We start from the raw sequence: 12,551 nt of genomic DNA on the forward strand, positions 1-12,551 counted from the left end.
AAGAGTGGAAGAACATACGTGAATGAAAATAACATTAAAATCTGTGCTAGTCATGGCAGAGAGAGCAGAAGAAATACTGAATGTGGGAAAATGAACACCTTTCACTGAGCAGTTTTACTGCTGGCAATCTTCCTTGTTCCACCCACTATCTGTTTGCCCTTCATGCCTTTTGATACCTTTTAGCTTGTCATCAATAACTCCAACCTTCCCCTTTATTAATAGCAACAACATCATGTGTAATATTAAACTGTAAAGAATTATTTCACTCTTTAAATGATTTAATGCATGGTCCCTATCTCTATGTGCTTAAATAGCCTCTGACATGTAGCATAATGACCACAAAATTCTGTTCTGGATCAATTTTAGTATGAGTATTACCATTTAAACTGGAATTAGCTTAACCATAAATAAGACGGTTTAAAATAATCGGTCAGGACTACAAACTCATCATTCTGGTACAGTGCAACTTGTGGAACACTGATTTTGTCCTTACTCAAAACGATACAATTTAAAGTTTGTATGTATAATGAGGTATTTTTGTGTGCGTTACATTCATTTTGACAGCAATTAATTAACACACTCTGCATAGACTAGAATCCTAAATTGTACTGATGTTTTTCTTTTTCTTTAATAATGATGAAAATGGAAACTTTTAAAATTAAGAATTCAAATATCATTAAGTTGCTGGAAACAGCACCAAGCTATGTACCTACATCAGCAGAGAAAGAAAAGGAGTGTGAGCAGCATGCTACTATCAAGATAAGAAAAAAAGGTACATGTCATATTTCCACTGGTATGTATAAAAAGAGATTTAGGAATTCATGTGCGACTATGTCCAATGTTTTACGTAATTGATCTACATATAATTAAAGAGCAGTCAGCTGCTTTGCATATCTATTACAGGTAACACCTAAAATACCATAACTAAATGCAGCAGACTTTTTATTATATTAATGACATTGCTGCAAACTCAGTTTTCACTTTTTTTGGGGAAGGGTGTGAATTTTACGTACAAAAGCCTTTAAAGTTAAAAAAACATGCCACCTTTGAGATGATGTAACTAACCATGTAACAATGGTCTATTTCAGTGCAAAGTAGACCAGATTAATTTCAGTCACCTCTAGCTGTCATTTATGTTGCCCTAAAATAGGTTAGGGAGTGACTCTTCCATTAGTTACTGTCTCTCATATTATGGGACGGAAATAAGAGCTACAAAGGTGACTGCCTAAACCGTTAAGCACGGTTTGCAAAAGAGTGACTTTCAGCAAACGGCAGCACATAGTACAGTCTAAGCAAGTACGTTGAGACACTTGGTGTGGTTTGCCAGCACGGCCGAGCTGATGCAGTGGCTTACTGCCACTGCAAAGAGGCGGTGTTACTCACCCTCCGTCCTCACCTCTGCCCTCTCGCCCTCAGCTTCGCGGCTTGCTTATCCACTGCTTCCCTTATGCTGGCTCAGAAGTTTTTCAGATGAATTTTCAAGCTGATATGGTTTGTTAACCTGGGGCAAAGGGTGTAACAAGTTTTGTGCTGAGCTCGACAACTCTGCATAGCAAAGGACCTGCTGCCACCCGAACTGTGGAAAGGAGATGGTGAGGTTGCACGAGCAGGAATTAGGGAAGATGGGGAGCTGGAGTACCCATTTCAGCATCCATGAGTTTTAGTTAAGCTTTTCAAAATAACTCTTGCCTGCTTCCCTAGGAAAGATTGTGAATGTTTTGTTAATACAAAACCAAAATTAATCACAGTATGCTGATACCCAAGATTGATACAGTTCTTCCAAATATTATGAGAGTAGTTCTAAAAGAGCAAGAGGAGACATAAGTAATATTAATGAAGAGATGGTATAGCGTCTGTGTGTTAATTCAGGTTTGTAAAAATTGGAATTAAGGGCCTCAAAGTCCAGAATTACATGGTCTCTTCAGAAGCTTGGCCAGTCATGCTAATCTAATGAAGAGTGCTTACTCCTGTGACTTAAAATGTTTTAAAATTTCCAAATATAAATTGTGACTTTGATTCAAGTTATTACTATTGTACTTTTACTGTAAAATTTTAAGTCTAATGTCAGTAGATACCACTTTTCATTCAGAACTTGTTTTTTTTAATTCTTGTGTGACTCAGTTGTAATCTTAGCTCCCTGTTCTTTTCAATCCGTAGTGAATTCTAAGCCATGTGAGAAAGCTGATGATCCCATAAGCAGACAACTTCAACTGGTCCAATCAATTAACAGATTTAACAAGTAAGCATAGAAGCTTCCTCAGAAGTATGTTTATTGTTTCCCTTAAGCGAACAAGAAATACAACTGTTAATAAAGCCCCAAAGTGGGTCAGGCATTGTTACACATCACACACGACTAGTTTGACAGTAGATGTAGCTCCTCCAAGGCATGCATGTTCATATCACCGCACAGATGTTGGAGGCACAACACGCATTGGTGGTGAGCAACAGGAGAGAAAAGTGGGTTGGCGACGGAGTGCTTGCAAACGTATTTAAAATTGGTTTTGCACTAATAATTGGTGCACCATAAATTAAGAATTCCAGAGCCAGACTGCTTTAACAATGTTACCTTAGTGCCTCACTCGATGGTTGGGTTTTGCCTGTGATCTTTTTACACGTTAATGTATATTCTGTGGTAAAATACAGGAAGTACAAGTAGGCTGTCATTTTGCGAAGGTGGTGGCAGATCGTAGCCTGCCTGCGTTGAGATAGTGCCACCTTGTGGATTTTATGTCATCGAGGCTTTTGTGGAAAGATTTAGGGGGTTAAATTTACTTTCTTTGAAATATTTTTTAGAGCAAAACATCTACGGAGGACAATAACAAGAGATAAAAGTGTCCCTAATTTTGACTATCAGTTATTGCATCAGGTAAGTGGAAATACTTGCTTGAATTATTTGCACAGTAATGGCAAATCTGTTTGTCTGCTATTAACATAGATTCATATAACAGGAGAGTTTATTACTAGTTGTGGTGGGTGAATTCCAAAAGTTCTGACCTGTTTGCTAAACATCGTTTCATCGTTGTTCAAACTTCAGTGGTGGTTCTCTAACGCCTGTTAAACATCTTATTCTTACTTTTAAACCTCTTAAGCCTCTTATTGCAGGCTTCATCTCTGTCTTGTTTTCTTTGTCATGTCTAGCAAAATCTAGGTTATACCAAGGCTTGGTAAACTCCACAGTGTATCAGAGATGTAGCCAAGCAGAGATGCTGTTTACAAGAGAAAAAGTTTTCCGTGGATTAAAATCGGGGTTTGTATGATAAGTCTGCTTGTAGGAGATTGTTTGCAAGGGTGATAGCAAACTGTGTGTTGCACTTTCAGTTGTGACAGAAATGCACGTCATCAATTAGTCTGTAGTTGGGGGTCCCATGGCACCCTACACCAACCTGACTGGTGGATGCTGCCCTCCAACCAGAGCATGTATGTGCTCCCTCTTCCTCCTTTACACTGCCTTTCACTCTCATTGGACCTTCTGCTGAGCTGTTCCAGCATAGAAGATCAAGAGAAAAACTAACCTATTCAAAAGAAAACAGTTTTCTACCAGGTTAGTTCAGTAGCTGCCCATTATTAGATTGACATAGCCTTGGAATTGCAGATTCTGACCCTCATCTCCATCCAGAAAATGGAATACTGTTCAATTTCATAGAGCCCTGATGAGATTTAACATTTGCAAAGCGCCATGAGAATGCCAAATCAATGCTATATAACATAGGATTTAGATTTTATAATAGATTGCTGAAGGCAGTATGTCAGGCAAGTACAGCAGGTGTCAAAAAACTAGTATGTGACCATGATATATAGCACTTTAACCATGTGCGACTGTCATGGCTTTGTGAATTTACAAGTCATACAGCTCTAAATTGTTAGCAGGTTTAAACATGTATAATCTCCATCTGAAGCTTTTTCAAGATTGTTGCCATTGAAGGATAAAAGGGTATCATAATTAGTTTCTGCCTTTAGTTCTTACCTTCGAAGATCTGTCACGAGCATGTTTGGATTCTCTTCTTTCTCTTAGTTATGTTAACATTTGCAGAGGGGCCAGTAATCAAGGACATCCACCCACTCTGAAAAGGAACAATCAGGGGTAGATACAGAAATGGAAGAGAATAGCTGGAATGACCAAAAAGACTCTTTAAGGGGTGTGGGAAGGGTGGGTGTCTCTTCCCTGACAGATGAGGTCTGGAAGCGGGGAGTTTTTGCCTTTGCCTTCAGCAGTGCCTGGTTGAGCTGTCTGTATTACTGCTTACGCATTTCTTAATGGTGAAAGAGATGGCTGTTCAAGTACCCCGAGCCTTGCATTACAAAAGGTGTTTAGAAGACTTAGGATGATGTTGGGACAGTGCAGTGAAAATAAGTTTTGGAATGCGAATGCCTTCGTTATCTTTTCAGTTCTGGTACTGATTTGTGTGTGTTGCCCGGGACAGGTTGACCTCTTCTTGTTTTCTCATTTGTAGACCAAATAGAATTACTGTCCTACAAAGTACGCTATTTTTAATCCTTGGCTGTGTTCTCAGTATAAAGAATACCATGAAATTATTGTGATAATTATATTCAGGAAACACTATATTCATCCTACTTCTTTGTAATGAAGAAAGTAGACAATGCTTTTAATGTGCCATTTTTCTGTCCTCACAGTTAGCTATTAAAAGCTTTGATAAAACCAAGTTGAAATCTGTTGAAACGCTGGACCAGAGCAAAGTTAAGATTATCGACACAGGATGCAGTGGTGAGTTTGTGAAACGTGGTGACACGATAGAAGTTCCTCACAGGAGTAAATTAATGCACCGAAGACACACTGTTAACGTGCCGCTTTCAGAAGAGAATGTCAGCAATAATAGTTTATCCAGCCCTAGAAATCCAAGTATTTCACAATCAAGAGACTGCTGTGATGACTTGCTTTCAAAACAGTGACAAGGAAGTGTGAATTTGATGTCAAAAGCTGAGGAACTAGGTGGTGTTAATGTCAAGAACCCTTCACTGTGTATGGAAGAATTCAGTGATGCTTGCCAGCCTGCCCTCAAACAGCATACAAGGATGACTCTTCAGCAAAAACAGAATGTTCCTAGCACTTTTGAAGACTGAATCCTCTGTTTATGTTGGAGGAAACTATGCAGCCAGGTTATTACTGATCTCAACAAACAGGGATGTGCCGAGATGTAGACAGCAAAATTACTTTCCTATTCTACTTAGCACTTACTAAAAAATTATATGTAACAGTAAACCAACCCAACCCAAACCCTGTATTGTATTTTTCAGATACCCGCTTTGTTTTTAAAAGTCTTTGAATAATTTTTGCATTTTCAGTTTTTATCACTACATTGGTATAAGTATATATAAATATATATATATTTATATATATAAAGATATATTGGATAACAAGGTATTTATTGCCAGAGGTAATTGAAATGTCTCTATTTTTATTGTAATGTTACAAACCGTTACAGTATATATTTCTGTATATTTCAGTAGCTGGGAAAACAATTGTCTATAACATCTATGATGCCACATTAGAAATTTATACATGCTATTAATGTGAAGGGATGTAATCCTTGCTGATGTCTTTGCAATGGTCCCCTGCATTGGATCTGCAAGATTAGGTTCTTATGAAGGAGCCAAGATAGTGGGAAAAAGTGAGAAAAAGAGAGCCCTTGACAAAGCTAAACTTTGGACTCACTGTTCACAGCCTAATAAAAAAAAAATATGCAGAAGCAAGCATGTATGAGGACACACAAAATTGTTTTGAGTTGTTTTGGTTTTTTTTTGTCCTTCCTCTAAAGCAAGTCATGCAAAAACACACAAATATTCATGATTCTGAACCCGGGCAACATCTGCAGACAAAACTGCTGCTTAGGAACGTGCTCCGGACTGCTCTTGAGAAAGGTGGAATTCCAGTTATGAAAGGTACTTCTCACATCGGTAAGGATTCGTTGGAATAGGCCAAATACTACCTCATTCCTAGAGGTGATCACTGAAGAACTGAAAGCTCACAAGTAACTATGAGATGGCTGATTAGATTTGGACTTCAGTTTCTGTTTTGGTTACGGTAGGAGAATGTGTGAATAGCACAAGCCAGGTTTCGAAGTGCAGTATTTTTTATTCTGGGCTCATGACATCCAGCTTGCACTTTATTTCATGAACTATTTGTATGAATAATTCTGTTTCTTTTAACTGTGGTATTAGTAAACTGCTTGGCAAAGTACAAAGCTGGAAGACATACTGGTGGTGTGATTTTTTCAAATAACTTTTTAATCTAAGAGGTAAAATGTGCAGGAAGTGCACATAGGGACATTTAGAGATGAGGGTCGTGTGTTTATTTTTCTAATAATTTATGAGTTCATCTGATTTTCTAATGTGCCTTGGATTTGTGCCAAATGATGGAAAGAAAAAACTAGTAAAATAACTCTTGAAAATGTTGTTTTCTTCGAGTGTTTTTTTAAAAGCATGGAGTCTTTTATGCAGATTTCCTTGCTTTTATTTTTGTAGACGTTTGAAGATTCCACCTGGTGTCTATGTGCAAATTGAGGGATCTGTTGGAATTAACTTTCATTTCACCTTCTTCCCTCCTACACTCGTTTACTATTATTAGCTTACGTGGTTTTGGATTTAAGGCATAGAGGTGTACGATATAGAGTCATTAGTGAAACTGAGTATTTTCCCATAACTTCCTTCTCTAGCTCTATATTTCCATTAAAAAAAAAAAAAAAAGAGGTAGGATGGATGTTCAGCTATTACAAGCCAAAAGACCAAGAGGAAAGAGATATGAACTAGGTTTTTTTCTTTTGACACTGTGAAGATGACCCTGGAGCAAGTCACTTATCCTTACTTGTAGCAAAAATAACCTACGTATTACTTAGAAAGTTTAAGACACAAGTAAACTTTCACAGATCCAATTTCCAAACTACATACTGAAAATTTTGCTTGTGTTTTATTATACTACACATTCTAACTATATGATTCTTATCTTAAGACTTCTTGGCAAAATGGATGACAAAAATCAGTTTATTAGCTTTTTAATACCAGTGATACTACGCTGCAGAGTGCAAGTACAGAATATACTGCTGTAACTAGTGAACAGGAGTTAGGACAATGACACCAAGTTCAGCATCAAGTCTTTTTTCTTAATCCTTAATAATAAGCATAGTGTGGTTGAATAGCTTTGGAGTTTTATAGAAAAGTTTGGAGTTTTATAGTCTTTAGAGTTTTATAGAAAAAGTACAAATTTATTAGAATTAACCTGAGTTTTCTATTCTGTTACAGAACAGTTGTCTTTGTGAACCTGAGGCTATTTAAGTGACCAAGCCACGCTTCAGTTTTATTCAGCGTTCAGCCTAGGATAAAGCTTATTTCCAGGAGTTTTGGATGCATAGTGTATGTATATAAAAAAACCCAGCACTTAAATGCCAGACAGTTCCACTAGAATCTAAATGAAAGCAAGATTACAACTAACAAACTATTTAGGCAAATTAAATAATCTGTGAGTTTCCTTCAACATGCTTAAGCAAGCTTGTCATTAAAAAATACCTTAATATTCAAAGATAGGCTAAACTGGAATAGGATTTGAAGAGAACTGGAAGCTTCTCTTAGCAACCCGTAGTGCGAATAGGCTGAAGTCACCTTTCTGACACTTGCGATTTGTCTGCAAAGCATGTTACTGTACTCTCCAGTCTAATCTCCAAAAGGTTGTAAGGTAAACTAAATTCAAAGCATTACTGCACATTTTGACAGCCGAGATTCTGGAACAGCAAGGCAATAAAGCTTATGTTGTTCTAAGTAGAGTATCATAAACTTAGGAATGGGAATATGAAGCATGGATGCTTAGGATGTATCTGTAGCCCGAACGGGAAAATTTTTAAACTACCTATCACCACACCTTGGCTTGAAACTCTTCATGCTGGTAAAGGGTCATTAGTTTAAAGAAATTTAGTACACACCCACAATATTACTAAAGTTAAGGAATTCTAATTACAGACGTGGACAAGCAAAATGCCCAGTCTAGTCCAAATGAAACAAAAATCAGAACTGTTTAAATACTTTTTAACCACATTCACACAAGATGAAAAACACCCACTAGTGCTCACTTTAAACAATTTTATTCTGTTCCAAAAAACACTGCAGTTGGGATCATACTCGTTCCTGTTAAGTTATGTCAGAAAAGGGTTTTGTGATGGTAGAGTGTTTATCAGCATGTTACAGTATTTATCCTACTAATTTCCATAACCATACTTTTGAATAAATGTATAGCACAAGTTCAGTTTTACTTTATGCATGCAGGAGTTGCAGAAAAGTTTAGGAAAATGGTCTTTTTTTCAAGGTAAGAAACACTCCAGCCATTTGATAAAAATGGAGGTAGTTTTAAGAACATACGATACCAAGTGTTTGAACAGTGCTGTATTACACAGTTAACTTGCTTGTTTTGAGATAGGTTGATTATTTCATAGGGGAAGAGTTCAATTGTATGCTGGTTACAGTTGCTTTACACAGACCGCCTGACATGAAGTCCTCTGATCCAAACACTACTTTGATACTTTCCCTTTATTTTAAAAATTTCCAGTAAGGACTTGAGAGCCAGTGAGCTGCTGGACAGGCTTCCTTCAGGCACCCAAGAAATCTGGTTCCTAACACTTCTGTGATTTACAGCCTGGAGTTAAGTCTTTAAACTCCTGGAGAGAGTGGCTGTTGCCAGCTTTACACTTAACTCCTCCTCCTGTTACGGTATCTCCAATAGCAGCAAGTTAAGTGTGTGCAGTTACTGAAAGCATAGCTTACACACCGAGTAAGGGGCAACAAAATGTTCATGCTAATGAAGCAGGGGGAATCCCACTGCTCAGCCTCTTATACTACAAAAATTTAAGTTATAAAATCCCCTTCTCAGATTTATTTTACAAGTTCATTTGTTTGCCTTTTTATATATTAAAAAAAAGTAAAGAAGCGTAAACATTTTCAGATCTTGCGTTCTGACTGATGACAGTGTGTTGCCTTTTTCCAGGCCTTTTGTTTGGCAGCCAGTCTTACAGTAGTATTAATAATCATCCTCTTCATCAGAATCCAATACTTTCCTTCTGTTGAACTACAATGAAATACATGACATGAATACAGAAGGGTCACAGTAAATTAAACACAGCAAGCCTTTCAAACTCCATGCACTTGACAATGAATACATTACACGGGAGCCGCGTGTTCACCCCATCACCCCCCCCCTAATGGTATAGGGCAGACACAGGGTAGTCTTGCTCACAGCAGAACACTAATATCCCAGTGACAGCATCTGCAAATTTTACTATCGATAAGGACTGCTATGATTAATCCCAGCATTTACCAGGGCAGGTTAACGAGGTGTTAAATACAAAGTTAAGTTCTACCCTGAACTGAAATGGTCTGATACGTGCAATTTTTCTGCTCTGTTTAATAACAAATTAAATTTACATTTAGGAAACTGAGCTTACCTTTACTGTTGTTTTCTTTTCTGTCTGCTGACTCACTTTTTCAAGTATTTCTATCAAACCCTGTTCTGATACCTAGGAATGCAAAAGAAAAGCTGCATAAACACATTCAGCGAGATGCATAGTATCAAAAAACGGAATCACATTTTCCCTTCTTATAAAACGTGTTTGATGGAATTATATAATACTATTTAGAAGCTCTCAATTGCCTTTTTTGATTATTTAACTGACATTAAAAACATCCATTTTTATTAGAGTGAATTAGGTTTGAAAATGAATATATGCGACAAAGAATTAGGAAAACGTAACTCACCTTTCCAGCTAGCTGTCCAAATCTTGCCATCTGTATAAGATAATTCTCTACTGCCTTTGCTTTGTCTGGTTTCACAAGTGCTAAATTGCTTACTGCAACAAAAACAGGCTCTGTTCATTTTGTTTTAAACCATACTCAGATACCTTCACTAGTAACTAAAAAGTGACAAATGTCCCTATGAAACTGTTGTCTTTATGCCAGGGTCATGAAATAAATTGAAAAAGGCATTTTCATGTATGTAAAATAAAGATACAAAATAGTCATATTTCTTACTTTTAAGTATTTGGTCTTAATTAGATTAACCAATTTTGACTCACTACAATTCCTACTATTAATTAAAAAAAATATATTTTGATTAACTAACGTCATTCAGATGTCAGTTAACCCCTCTCCTCCAATCACTGACACCACCAACTGAAAAGCTGTAATAGTTTTATCTTCCAATCAACAACAGTATTTTTCTAGTCTGGTCTCTACACAAGCACATACGTGCTTGATTTGAGCAGCACTGGAGTGCACTAGATGAGAATTTTTTTATTAGAAAGTTACTTGGATACTTACATCTTGCACGAGCTGCTTGATCAAGAACTTGAGCTAAAATAGTATTTCTTATCTCTGCTTCCCTGTAATGAAAAATAAGCCCCACATTAAAAATGGGATTTCAAATACCTAAAATAATATGCACAAACCAGCAAACTGTAGAAGACTTTGATTCATGTGAGTGACTTCTTGAGGTCACTTCAAACCTTACATTTACACAATTTCTCTTATAGCATTTTCTGTCATGAGTAGCTCTATGTACGTTGACAAAGTTACACAGCTGACAACAAAGAAACCCAAGAAATCAGGATGGAGTTTACTGCTTACACCTTATTACTGTTTAGTAATACATCTTAAAAGCCATGCTACCCACTGTAAAGATTACGCATTCAGTTCCATGTGGAATTTCACCAAAGGCAAGTGTATGGTAGAGCAGGCATAAGGAATAGTCCATGCAATTGCAATACAGAACAAACCTCATTATTTATTTAGAATTTTTCAATAAGTCTTCATATACTTACAGCATTTGACTAAGTATTTGCAAAACTGGCATTTTAGTTTATGCACTTCAGTTAATACAAACTCTGACTGTGTGCAAAGCCTAGCTCTTTAAACGCTTGTTTTCAATTTTCTACTTGGTGCAAATACTAAATGCTGTTTCCGCACGAAGCTCTGACATGAATCGTTTTGTTTTGTATTTTTAACAGCAACAGATGTCCCAGAAAAATCAAACTGACTAGGAACGCACGTTCCCATTGCACTAACAGAGCCAAACCCAAACTCATCGCTCAGACAAAACTCTAGTTTGGGAAGAGCTCTGCCAGCGTTCAGAATTTTCTTATGACCAACCCTGAAAAGCCAAGGTTTCTGAGTTCCAGAAGCAGATGACAGTGGGAGTGATGATGCTTCCCCAAAACATCCTATTATATCACTAAAGGTCATGAGATTATTGCCCTCAGCCGAGTCCCAAAGTGAAAATGAGCTGCTACTGCTGTTTTCCTCCACACCCTCCAGCCCCAGTCAGGGTTCAGACTGCCCGTTGTAGATCATCCAACATAGTCATGGCTTGGGAGTCATGCTTGGATCAATCAGATTTTAGCTATGCTTGCATTAACTCTTTGACATTTTAGCTTCTTTGTTAATGGTTTTTCCAACAACAACAAAAAAATCAGGTGAGTATTCCAAAGAAATTGAATACTCATAAAAATATAAAAAGCAAATGGTTCAAAACAATTAGATGTAAGACCAAAAGCCAGTAGTTCTCATTTATACCTCTGTTTTGCTTCCTGTTGCGATGGATCACCGGAAGGATCCTAAAGAATGAGATCAAAATAAATATGATCATCCAAAAACATTCCCCATCGGATAGCAAGTTTAAGCGTTCCAGCAGAATCAATGTAAGCTAAACCTGCCTGACTAGGGACGAGATCCTGAAAATAAGAATCTGCTGCCCTAGCAAATAAATAAGCCATACTATGCTTTCCTCACAAAGCAGTAATGCAAACTGGTGTGGTGATGAGTGCTACTGGATCTCTCCAGAGATTGCTGTAGGTTTGGACATGGAAAGGCCTTCCCGTCAGGCCTAGGACAATTAACTTTCCCAAAGCCCAGAAAACAGACAAAAGCATTTTAAACCCATTCAAGTAGGCTAAGGACAAATGAAACTCAATTTAACACTTCGTATTTATCAGTACAGAAGCAAATACAATCCTAGCATGGTATTTTGGGACCAATATAGGCATCTGAGATGACTATTCAGGAGCAAGTAATACTTAAAGAGGAAAAAACTGAACTTTATGTTGAATCTGATCCTCAAATTTATAAATAACATTTCAAAGTGTGAAAGCAGAACGGGAAACCGCACATAGGGAGGACACGAGGCTGATCACAGTTCCTGCCTTCACAGGAACAACAGCACAGACTGATGAACTTCATCTCTGGAAGCAGAGACCCCTGGAATGACTGACGGTGGGAATCTGTGAGACCGTGAGCGGCACGGAAAAAGGGGAGACACGCTGATACGCTGAGCCTGACAGGGCGGGCGGCGGGCCCCCCGCCCGTCACCGAGGCCGCAGTCGGCGACGTTTTCAGCCAAAGCAGCGGGCACGGCTGGGCCGCTCCCCGCCCTCCCCCCCGCAAAGCCTTTATTCACGGAGAGGCCTCCTCAAGGCGCGCCCCCTCCTCCTCGTCGTTCCCCCTCCTGCGTTCCCGAGCGGCGGTCGCCACACACGCCCGAGAGAGGCCCGGGCGGAGGGACAGGC

The 12,551-nt window shown here is 38.2% G+C and overlaps 2 protein-coding genes across 2 annotated transcripts in view; one reads left to right on the forward strand and one right to left on the reverse strand.

Annotated features, from left to right (window-relative positions):
• ANKRD27 (ankyrin repeat domain 27 (VPS9 domain)) overlaps window positions 1-5,086 on the forward strand; it is a 36,310-nt gene extending 31,224 nt beyond the window's left edge. Inside the window, exons 25-28 of the mRNA XM_009881390.1 lie at window positions 664-772; window positions 2,158-2,239; window positions 2,794-2,866; window positions 4,633-5,086. Coding sequence (XP_009879692.1) covers window positions 664-772; window positions 2,158-2,239; window positions 2,794-2,866; window positions 4,633-4,908 — 540 coding nt within the window. The 3' untranslated portion in view covers window positions 4,909-5,086. The remainder of the gene's footprint in view (window positions 1-663; window positions 773-2,157; window positions 2,240-2,793; window positions 2,867-4,632) is intronic.
• A 3,590-nt stretch (window positions 5,087-8,676) lies between these two features.
• PDCD5 (programmed cell death 5) overlaps window positions 8,677-12,551 on the reverse strand; it is a 5,086-nt gene continuing 1,211 nt past the window's right edge. The window contains exons 2-6 of the mRNA XM_009881418.1: window positions 11,563-11,603; window positions 10,312-10,373; window positions 9,751-9,842; window positions 9,441-9,512; window positions 8,677-9,064 (exon numbers count right to left, since the gene is read on the reverse strand). Of these exons, the coding sequence (XP_009879720.1) occupies window positions 9,017-9,064; window positions 9,441-9,512; window positions 9,751-9,842; window positions 10,312-10,373; window positions 11,563-11,603 (315 nt within the window). The 3' untranslated portion in view covers window positions 8,677-9,016. The remainder of the gene's footprint in view (window positions 9,065-9,440; window positions 9,513-9,750; window positions 9,843-10,311; window positions 10,374-11,562; window positions 11,604-12,551) is intronic.

Source organism: Charadrius vociferus, unplaced genomic scaffold (assembly GCF_000708025.1).
Source record: "Charadrius vociferus isolate BGI_N301 unplaced genomic scaffold, ASM70802v2 scaffold553, whole genome shotgun sequence".
Lineage (NCBI taxonomy): Eukaryota > Metazoa > Chordata > Aves > Charadriiformes > Charadriidae > Charadrius > Charadrius vociferus.